We start from the raw sequence: 12,184 nt of genomic DNA on the forward strand, positions 1-12,184 counted from the left end.
TGAATTGGGAGGTCACGTTGTGGCTGTACAGGACATTGGTTAGGCCACTTTTGGAATATTGTGTGCAATTCTGGTCTCCTGCCTATCGTAAGAATGTTGTGAAACTTGAAACGGTTCAGAAAATATTTACAAGGCTGTTGCCAGGGTTGGAGGATTTGAGCTACAGGGAGAAGTTATATAGGCTAGGGCTGTTTTCCCTGGAGGATCGGGGGCTGAGGGATGACCTTATAGAGGTTTATACAATCACTAGTGGCATGAATAGGATAAATAGACAAGGTCTTTTCCCTGGGGCTGGCGAGTCTAGATTGAGAGTGCATAGGTTTAGGAAGAGGGGGGGAAAACTTATAAGGGAAACAGCATGTGGTGCGTGTATGGAATGAGCTGCCAGAGGAAGTAGTTGGAGGCTGGTACAGTTACAACATTTAAAAGGCATCTGAATAGGTATATGAAAAAGAAGGGTTTAGAGGGATATGGGCCAAATGCTGGCAAATGGGACTAGATTAGGTTAGAGTATCTGGTCTGCATAGACCAGTTGGACCAAAGGGTCTGTTTCTGTGCTGTACATCTCTATGATGCTATGTGGAAGCAAACAAGTCTAAGAAAGCCCAGTTCTCATATATGTCAGCCATTTCACAGATAGTCAATAGATTAGAATTTGCTGGCAAAATGGTTCCAATTGAGCAGTGTGCACCAATTGGAATCTATTCCATGAGCAGCAAGACACTGGTGATGATGAAGTGGAATAGGAGAATAAATAGCATTAAGGGGGAAAAATAAACGGAAAATAAGAATACAAGCAAAAGAAAGTGTGGGAGCATTAGGTTTGATCTTTGAGGGAAGGAGTGTCAGCTTGAATTGAGATATAAAGTATGTCAGTCTCGAATAGGAATGGAAAATGGAATGGCATTTTATTTGGACAGAGAAATTAATGAAAGTTTGAATTATGGGTTGATCAATGATCACTTGCCCTGAGGAGGGCAAAGAGGAATAATAGCTTAAACAGATGGGGATGTGGAGTAATTAAATAATGGAGTTTGGGAGAAGAGCACCCAATTGGGTTGAGATGGAGAATAAGAAAGGTTTGCACTATGTTGGAATTTATGTGCATCTTTTTTTACGCCTGTTGTGCCTTTGCAGACAGCTCCCCTATTTCTTGAATGGCAGGTATGAAAGTCGTGGATTTCAAAACTACCAGTTATTACCCCTCCATACTCTTTGAAGTGACACCCAAATGTCTTCATAACATCAGGAAGTAACATCATAATGAGTTACTTTGAAGGTACTGCAGTTTTAATGCAGAAAGGCATTTTATGGCTGCACAACAAATACACTCACTGATAACACGAAGTGCTGGAAATACTCAACAGATATGGCAACAGCTCTGGAGAGAGACAAACAGAGTTTAAGTTTAGAGTAAAATATTATTTATCTTAGTCTTCTTTGAGTGTCTTTAAAACAGAAACAGATAGGTCCCTGATTTAGAAGGGGAATCAAGAATAATGGTGAAATGGCAGGAGAATGGAATTGAGAAACATATCAGCCATGATCAAATGGTGGAACAGATTCAATGGGCTGAATGGCCTAATTCTGATTGTCTTAGTGTGATAGTTTTTTGACCATAAAAAGAGGGTAGTTTGGAGAAGAAAAATGCTGGTCTGGGATAGAGGATGGAAAAGAAGGAAGAAGGATGGAAGAAGTGATAGTGATTTAACTGATTACACTACAGTGTTCTCCTCATGTTTTTCTAAGGTAATGGATATATTAAATAAATTATTTTTGCAGATTTTCTTTTATTTTTTTCAACTAATTAGTAGGGTAATCAAGTTTGGAGCTTGTTCAGTGGAGGATTTGTTGGCTTAGCGGCAATGCCACTGGACTAGTTATTCTGAGGCACTGGCTAATGCTTTAGTGACACAGGCTCAAACCCTATTCACCATTCAATTAATAAACTATAGTCTTAATAATGATGACCATGAAGCTATCATTGATCCTTGAAAGTGGAGTCGCAGGTAGATAGGATAGTGAAGAAGGCATTTGGAATGCTTTCCTTTATTGGTCAGAGTATTGAATACAGGAGTTGGGAGGTCATGTTGCGGCTGTACAGGACATTGGTTAGGCCACTGTTGGAATATTGCGTGCAGTTCTGATCTCCTTCCTATTAGAAAGATGTTGTGAAACTTGAAAGGGTTCAGAAAAGATTTACAAGGATGTTGCCAGGGTTGGAGGGTCTGAGCTATAGGGAGAGGCTGAACAGGATGGGGCTGTTTTCCCTGGAGCATCGGAGGCTGAGGGGTGACCTTATAGAGGTTTACAAAATCATGAGGGGCATGGATAGGATAATTAGACAAAGTCTTTTCCCTGGGGTTGGGGAACTAGAGGGCATAGTTTAGGATGAGAGGGGAAAGATATAAAAGAGACCTAAGGGGCAACACAGAGGGTGGTACGTGTATGGAATGAGCTGCCAGAGCATGTGGTGGAGGCTGGTACAATTGCAACATTTAAGAGGCATTTGGATGTGTATATGAATAGGAAGCGTTTGGAGGGATATGGGCTGGATGCTGGCAGGTGGGACTAGATTGGGTTGGGATATCTGGTTGGCATGGACAGGTTGGACCGAAGGGTCTGTTTCCATGCTGTACATCTTTATGACTCTATAAGAATCCATCTGGTCATTAAAGTCCTATAGGGAAGGAAATTTGCCTGTTATGGCCTACGTGTAACTCTAGACCAGACAAATGCAGCTGACTGTTGACTGTTCTCTGAAATTACTGAGGAAGTCACTCAGTTCAAAAGCAATTAAGAAATCAAGAGGAATTAATGCTGCCTTGTCAGTGTGACCCACATTCCATGAAAGAATAAAGTTATATTTTGCTAAGCGCAACAAGAACATGGATAATTGAGTGTTAAGAGAATTCAAATCAGATTAGAGAAGCTGAAAACACATTTGCATCTTTTCATACAATTTCCCCATAGTGTTGATGAATTCCAATGAAGTACAGCAATATTTTGATGTAAATGTAATAATTATTGTTTAGAATAAGGACTTTCATATAAAATATTTCATTTGTTAGACAATTTTCATGAGTTGAAGCATATAACCACTTGTTTATTAACAAAAATAAAGTGCTTCTCTTGGTTGGAAGCCATCTTCTCCTTTGGGGAAGCCCACAAGACGAAAGCTTTCAAAATGTTCTTGTATGGCTGTGTAATGTTTTCACCAATGTGCTGAGTAACTAAAAAAACCTCTGGTGCTTTTTTCATTGACCAACCAATATCGGTAGTTTTCATTTCAGTTGCCTGCCTCCAAGAATAGGGGATTTGTAGGACGTTAGAAGTGGTGTTTCAAATGCAAATACAGTGGAGCCTTTGTACAGACACCCTTTGGATACAGAAGGATAAGCTTCAGCGTGAGGTTCAGTACTGCTTTATGAACACCTGTCTCCTCTCTGTATGTCTCAGTGATAAGCTGATGGCTGTGGTTGCTGTTTTCTGCTTTCTATTTCTTTCATACTTCATTCTTAACATAGACTCCTTTTCCTTCTTTCAAAACTAGACATTGCATTTATTTTGCTGATTTTCAGGCAGGTAGGACAAAAGATACTCAAAAACTATTGACTGTGCACCGATATTGGATGTTGTGTATGTGTTTCTGTTTCTGAATTGTCTTTCTGTTATGGTAATATTGTAATAATGGGCTCCCTGATAAGTAGCATGTTTGATTGCATAATTTCCGCAGTGTACGGTATTCATTAGTAGGTGAGTTTGACAAGAAATTATCTGAAGGAATAAAACCTAATCATGAGAATGTCTACTTTAACTATCGCTTTTCAACTGTGCTAGCTATTCAGCAAGTAGCAAATCTTCTTAGCATGTAAGGTGTGAATTTTCACTTGCTCTAATCAAATTGCACTGTCACTGATTTTAGTGGTGGGCATAGTTTTCTTTATAGTCACATGCAGTATATAATACTTTACTGTTAACACAGAGTTCAGTGAGCCAACAAGGATGGAGAAGTAATGTTTGCACAATATCACAAAGATGTGTTTCCATACAGACGAAGAATTGGTGGGAGCTGGTGTAATTTAATACAGGTATCCTACATGAGCAATGTCCATCAAAGTGAATGTCATGACTTTCTGCATTAGGACATTAGTAATACTGCATTGGAGCTGTTGCACTTAGAAGACAACTCTAAGGAAACAGTGGAGCATTTCAGTTAACTAATTTCTATACTTTGAAGACAATTCTGTTTCTTGTAACATTATAACCACTGTTAGCCCAAAGGAAATTATGCAGATAGTACAACGTACTTTTGTGAGCATTTTTTTCAAGCCTGAAGTTTTTCTCCTAAAATGAATGGAAATTGGGAAAAATAAGGTTAGATTCCACATGTTTAAATTGTATTGACGTGTGCAAAATGCACCCAGGTGATAGGAATGTGGGGGTGGGGGGGGGCGGTGGGGAGGGGGGGTGGTAGAGAGGGGGGTAGGGAGTTGGTGAGTTGTAGATAGAAAATTAAAAGTCAGTATTTAATTGAGATTCAACCTTGAGTTGATCATCTTAAGTGAACAAAAGAATGTCAAAGTTGCCATAAAACCATATTCATGATGAGGGCAGCCATTGTAGGTGCTTTAACCAAATATCTGGCCTGTGTGTAAACTGAATGTTATCTAGGATAAATTTATGTATGTTCTAATTATTAAACAAACAAAAAAATAATTTTATTAGTTGATTTTTTAAAAAAGTGTATTTATTTTGAGAATGACGTAAAGATTTTTTTGTCCCTTATGCGGAACTAAATGGTCACTTGTGAGATAGATTCTATAGTTACCACGACTAGATTTTGCCACAAGGTGATTGGGAATTGTCTAATAACTGGAAGTATTGAGCACTGAGGCATGGGATAAGCATATCCACCATGTGATCATATATTATCACTGAAATTCTAACAGATAACTTGCAGGATCATTTCAAGGAATTATATTGTTTATACTTTTTTGAATTGCTATATAGCTTAAAATTTCATCAGAGCTATTTCCATTTTGCGACCATAACTTCCTTGGAAATGTAGTGAAAATCCCATTTATTATGATTGAAAGCAGCTTTTGTAATATTTCTAAGAAAGTTATGGGGCAGAGCATGAATGGCTTTGAGAAAATTGCTGGTTCTTTTTGTCAAATTATCCCAAAGTGCATACCATGCAATACAATGCTGTTGAAATATAGAGAAATATACAACTGTTAAGGGAAATGAGTATAGTGCAAGAAATTGGTATTGAAATAGAAGATCAGCTATGATTTCATTGAAGAGTAGAGTGGGTTCAAAGAGTTCAAAGAGAAAGTGAGGTCTGCAGATGCTGGAGATCAGAGCTGAAAATGTGTTGCTAGAAAAGCGCAGCAGGTCAGGCAGCATCAAGGACCAGGAGATTCGACGTTTCGGGCATAAGCCCTTCTTCAGGAATTTTCCTGAAGAAGGGCTTATGCCCGAAACGTCGAATCTCCTGTTCCTTGGATGCTGCCTGACCTGCTGCGCTTTTCCAGCAACACATTTTCAGCCGGGTTCAAAGAGTTGACTAACCTACTCCTGCTCCTGTTTTTTGTAATGTGGAGGAGCCGGTGTTGGACTGAGGTGGACTTTGAAATCAAGATAGAGGCCACATTCTCAGTTTGTGCTCAAGATACAGCAGTACAGATACGCAACACTGCTAAGCAGACAAGGTGACAGAACTTTGATGAGTCGGTGGGTGTTGAGTCTCTGTAAGAAATCTGTCATGCCACAACAGAAGTTGGGTGTCCCCTGTTCAATGGATTTCAAAATGCCTTCAACATAGCCAGAGGGATTCTCACACAGAACATATACATGCAAACCAAGAACAAGAAACTGGAGAAACTTGGCATCACAACCAGCCAAGTCCCCCCCCCCCCTCACACCGCAGATGAAAATGTTATCACCACGGGGAAATAAACATAACGGACCACACCCTTCAACTGGAAGAAATTGAAGTTCTTAGCCGAAGGCTCAGTTTCTGCCCCACGCCAAATTGGACTCCATTGGTTTTGCGGCAGACATGGAGGAATTCATCAGACGAATGAAACTCCAGGAATTCTTCCAAGATGTCAGCAATGATCCCAATGAGCCAACTGACAAACTGGAACAGTCATCAGAGAGATCCATAGTGGAGCAACCAAAAAAGGATTTGATTTGGACCCCTCCAGAGGGCCACTGCTGAATGCCAGATTCATCAACCACACCCACAAAACAGAGCAAAACAACTCCCGATCACAACGATCCATGCTATCAAAACCAATCGAAACATTGTCATCAAACAGACAGATAACGGAGGATCATTGCCATTCAAAATAGAACAGAATACTCAAGGAAGTGTAACCAACAACTGAACAACCAGGAACACTATAGGCAACTACCGGCTGATCTGGCCAAAGAATACACCTGTGAACTAAACACATTGATCAAGACGTTTGATCCAGTCTTTCAGGATTCCCTACGCACTCTCATCCCATGTACTTCTCATGTAGGGGATTTCTACTGCCTACTGAAGATACACAAAGCCAACACAGGCACTGGGACCCTGTGTGAGAACCTCTCTGGCTATGTCGAAGGCACCTTGAAATCCATTGAACAGGGGACGCCCAACTTCTGTTGTGGCATGACAGATTTCTTACAGAGACTAAGCACCCACTGACTCGTCAAATCGGGAACAGTCCTCGTCACACTGGACTTGTCAGCACTCTACACTAGCATCCTCCACAGTCACTGCATCTCTGCAATAGCCTCAGTACTCAATGCCAACAATTGCCACTCTCTGAACACCATCCTACAACTCATCTGCTTCATCCTCGACCACAATGTTTTCACCTTTGATGACCAGTTCTTCATCTAGAGACATGGGGACCAAATGTGCACCTTTAAATGCCAACATTTTCATGCACAAGTTTGAACAAGACTTCTTTGCTGCACAGGACTTCCAACCAACACTATACACCAGGTATATTGATGACATTTTTTTCCTCTGGACCCAAGGTGAAGAAACAACTGCACAGTGATATCAACAAGTTTCATCCTACCATCATTCTTACCATGGACTACTCTTTAGTATCTGTCTCATTCTGGAACACATGCATCTCCATCAAGGATGGGCACCTCAGTACCTCATTCTGCCACAAACCCATGGATAACCTCACAATGTGCATTTCTCTAGCTTCCATCCTAAACATATTAAAACAACCATCCCCTACGGACAAGCCCTATGCATACACAGGATCTGTTCAGATGAGGAGGAACGTAACGGACACCTGAAGGTGCTCAAGGGATGCCCTCATAAGAACAATGCTCAACTCATCGATCACCAGTTCTGATGTGTCACACTGAGAAACAGTAATGACCTCCTCACACGACAGAAGGGTTGCAGCCGATAGGGTACCCTTTGTTGTCCAGTACTTTCCTGGAAGCCCAAAACTACGCTATGTTTTTCGCAGCTTGCAACACATTAGTGGTGAGGACAAGCATCTCACCAAGACCCTCCCTACGCCTCCCCTTCTCACCTTTAAACAACTGCCAAACCTTAAACAGATCATTGTTCACAGCAAACATCGACCACAATACCGTACAATCTTGTCATGGCTACCACTGCAAGATGTGTCAGAGTGTTGACACAGATGTCACCATTACCCTTGGAGACACCACCCACTGTGTATGCGGCAGGTACTCATGTGACTTGGCTGATGTCTATCTCATACGCTGCAGGCATGGATGCCCTGAGGCGTGGTACATTGGCGAGACCAAGCAGATGCTATGACAATGGACGAATGGACACCACGCAACAATCACCAGACAGGGATTTCCCTCTCAGTCAGGGAGCATTTCAGCAGCCAGGGACATTCAGCCTTGGATCTTTAGGTACCATCCTCCAAGGCGGACTTCGGGATAGGCGTTGTAGCTGAGCAGAGGCTGATAGCCATGTTCGGTATCCATGAGGATGGCCTAAACCAGGATTTTGGGTTCATGTCACACTACAGGTGACCCCCACTATACTATTACCTCTCTTACACACACACAAGCATACATACACATACACTTACGTACTCTTATACTCACGCAGACCTTCTCTATTACACACACTCTTTCTCATACATGCATACACATACATCCTGTCACAGGCTTATATTCCATCACACCCACATACACACTTTTCCAAGCTTTCACACATGCAAACACATACTCTCTCATGTGCACACACTCACAAGCGCACACTCTCTCTCTCTCTCTCTCTCTCTCTTTCTCTCTCTCTCATGCATGCACACACACTCACACATATAAGTCTATGAAATGAATTTGTATTTGCAGAATGCGTTCTATATGCTCAAAAAATGCACAATCTGCAGGCAGTTAAAACATGTATTTTGTAAATTCCACTTTGGACATTGAACTAGTCTGACTCAAGATTGGGATACAGGCAGACTCTAACCTCACACCTTTAAGGCATTGTCTGAGCTAAGATGTCACTTTTTGTTATAAAACCTTAAGTTATGTCAAAAAGGTGACTTAAAAGAATTTCTGGGATTTGCATGTTAATAAACTGAAACCTGCAATCCATTCCAAAAGATGAAAGACTTAACAACAGTCCAGTTTTGTTAAATATATCATTTAGTTGCATGACACTGTATTTTTTTTTGCTATGAATTCTGTCTTATGATCTTTTACTCCACATCCACCTGACAAAGGAGCAGCGCTCCGAAAGCTAGTGCTTCCAAATAAACCGCTTGAACTGTAACCTGGTGTTGTGTGATTATTAAGTTTTTTTAATATTCTTTTGTAAAAACTAATTTGCACACAGTATGCACCCAATATAGTAGTGATATAAATAGTCTGATTTATGAGCACTTTTAATATCATTTTAGCTGACATGTGACTCAGGACTCACAGCAATGTCGTTGATTCTTAACTAGAGTTCCATGAATTAATGTAAAATAAATTATTCACACTGACTACTTGGCTAACTTCATGAAAGGAAGAATTTCATCCTAGCCAAATATAAAGTGCTTCTTGTAATGCTGTGTTTACATTTAGTTGGACTATAAACCTAGTTGTGTGATTTTTAACTACATTTAGTTGATGAAGGCAATCTATTTGTGTTATAGTTACCTGGCTGACCAATGCTGGAATGGCGGATACATTTACCTGATCATGCTGCGTCGGATTAAACGCAAAGCTCCTCTACCTCCTTCCAATGGCAGCAACAGTGAACTCAGGACAAGCAGTAGCAGCTCGGAGGCAAGTGGAAGTCCCACACAGAATGGCAAACGGACCCGAAAGTTTGGTGTCATCTCTCGTTCTTCCCTCAACCGAGATAGCCAGGACAGTCGGGAGAGTCATAGCTCTGAACAAGAGAATGGATATCATGTCTCCATGGAGGCAGAATGTTCAAAAGCTGAAGGGGTTGACACTCATTGTGACCCCAAAGACTCTAATGCAGCTGTTGACCAGAACACAGAAGAGCAAATTGCTAATGGAATCTCTGCTCTATCGACAATGCATCAACGACCTCTACTCTCAGAAACTGGGAAGACAGACTCAAGACAGAGTGAATACTCTACTCAGGTAACTTATTTTATAGACTAAGGCAGAAATTGATGAAGAAACACAGTAGATCTGGCAGGGTTTATGGAGAGAAAACAGAGTTAATATTTCAAAGCCAGTGATCCTTCCAGACTGATAGTCACTAGGAAATGTTGGTAATTATGCTGATGACAGGGTTGGGGGAGGGAAAAGGAATGAGTGAATAGGTGGAAATGAAGGGCAGAGAGAGAAAGAAGCAAAGGTAGACAGACAAAAGGATTGTTGATAGTAAACCAGGAAAGAAGAGAAGCCAAGCAGGTGATCTGTCTTCATCTCATCTGTTCTGATGATTCCATCTTCTGCAGAGGAGCCTCGGAAATGTCCACCCTTTTCCTCAATCCTGTGGCTGTGATTGTCAGGGCCCTTAGATGTTTCTGTCCTATTTCACACACTTAGAGTCATAGAGTCAAAGAGAAGTACAGCATGGAAACAGACCCTTCGATTCAACCTGTCCATGCCGACCAGATATCCCAACCCAATCTAGTCCCACCTGCCAGCACCTGGCTCATATTCCACTTTCCTATTCATGTATCCATCCAAATGCCTCTTAAATGTTGCAATTATACCAGCCTCCACCATTTCCTCTGGTAGCTCATTCCATACAAGCACTGCCCTCTGTGTGAAAAAGTTGCTCCTTAGGTCTCTTTTATATCTTTCCCCTCTCACCCTAAACCTATGCCCTCTAGTTGTGAACGCCCCCATTCGAGGGAAAAGACTTTGTCTATTTATCCTATCCATGCCCCTCATGATTTTGTAAGCCTCTATAATGTCACCCCCTCAGCCTCCAATGCTCCGGGGAAACAGCCCTAGCCTATTCAACCTCTCCCTATAGCTCAAATCCTCCAACCTTTCTGCCCTCACCACTTCCCATCCACAAGATCAAGAGAGTCCTCCAGTTTTCATTTTCTCCCCCAGCAACCTTCACATCCAAGTGATCATAAGCCACCATTTCCTCCACCTCTCGTGGGATGCCAGGCACAAGCTCCCTTGTCACTTTTCTTCAGAGACCATTCCCTCCAGGACATCGTGTCCACCTTCCCCCATCCTAAGATTTTAGCACACTCCTGCAGCATCGTCCTATGCAATTTCAGAAGGTGTAACACCTGCCCTTTTACTTTTTCCCTCCTCATTATTGAAGGCCCCAGACATACCTTCCAGGTGAAGCTATGATTTACCTGCATTTCACTCAATTTAGTCTACTGTATTCACTGCTACCACAATGTGGTCTCCTCTGCAATGGAGAGAGGAAACAAGACTGGGCAATCGCATTGCAGAACACATACATTCTGTCCATGAAAATGATGCCTAGTTTCCAGTTACCTGCCATTTCAACACAGCACTGCTCCCCTCTGTCTCAGGATTGCTGCAGTACTCCAGTGAGATCAACACAAGCTGGGAGAACAACACCTCATTTTCTGTTTGGGGACCTTACAGTCTTCAGGGCTCAACACAAAGTGTAACAGATTTTACAGCACGAACACCTATCTCCATGGCCATTACCCACCCCCACTCCCAGGTCTTGTCAACATGGATTTCTTTTAGCATGGCCAACCCATTTTCTACTTCTAATAGCCCCCATTATCACCTAAGTACCTTGTCCTCATCCCTGGCTGGTTGAATATCAACACCTTAGCTCCCCACCTTGTTTTCTGTGTCTCTCTCTGGGGTCCATCACCACCTATTTCCTAGTTGCCATCAGTTCTCAAGAAGTGTTACTGGACTTGAAACATTAACTGTTTTCTATCTACATATAATGCCAGACCATTTGAGTTTCTCTAGCAATTCTATTGCTATTGGTTTCAGATCTGCAGTTCTTTGTTTTAACTTAGTTTTGCACTCTCTTTTTGGAGATCATACGTATTAGAAATGGAATGAAAAATATTACTATCTTTGGCTTTTCACTGATGCCAAATGGTCTTTGGAGAGAAATAGATTATATTTTGGCAGGAGTGAAGCTGCAACTCATTCCCATTTCAATTTAAAACATTTTAAAATCCTGATTATACTTTTCAGCAGTTTCGTTGTTTTGTCAGGACTTTTGTGCTCAATGATATCCATTTTCTCTGTTCCTGATTTTGACCTCTATTTTTAAAGCAGGGTCTCTTATTGCTGGTTTTCCCTTAAACTGGAAAGCCTTGGAATTAAAACAGCTGGGCTATTTCAGTTAGGATTTTGTTTTCTTCATGCTTTTATGAGATATTGGCATCACCATCAAGGCCAGCATTTTTCACACATCTCTAATTACATTGAACTCAGGTATGTAGGCCTTGTAAGTATTCCAGACTTACATCCAGGCCCAGTAGCCCCACAGTCCCTCAATAAGATTGCCAAAGTTCCAGGATTGTCCTGATTTTCTAATAATTGTGTAGCAATCTCCTCATGTGCTATAAGAAACCTAGAAGACCAATCCCACGAGAATTAAAGAATGTCTTCTTATTTTCTTTTAAGCCTGCATTTGTTCATTATTCAAGCAGAATTCAATATAATTGAGTGGGGGGAAAGAAGAACAATTCAATGGAATAGAATGGTTGGCAATGAGTGGTCATGA

General features: G+C 41.3%; 1 protein-coding gene across 4 annotated transcripts in view; it reads left to right on the top strand.

Annotated features, from left to right (window-relative positions):
* Window positions 1–12,184, top strand: part of pdzd2 (PDZ domain containing 2) — a 379,487-nt gene that overhangs the window by 158,759 nt on the left and 208,544 nt on the right. For all 4 annotated transcript variants that reach the window (XM_060856701.1, XM_060856926.1, XM_060856854.1 and 1 more), the window contains exon 2: window positions 9,159–9,618. In XM_060856701.1, coding sequence (XP_060712684.1) covers window positions 9,159–9,618 — 460 coding nt within the window. The remainder of the gene's footprint in view (window positions 1–9,158; window positions 9,619–12,184) is intronic.

The sequence above is a fragment of the Hemiscyllium ocellatum genome, chromosome 1 (genome assembly GCF_020745735.1).
Source record: "Hemiscyllium ocellatum isolate sHemOce1 chromosome 1, sHemOce1.pat.X.cur, whole genome shotgun sequence".
NCBI classification, from domain to species: domain Eukaryota; kingdom Metazoa; phylum Chordata; class Chondrichthyes; order Orectolobiformes; family Hemiscylliidae; genus Hemiscyllium; species Hemiscyllium ocellatum.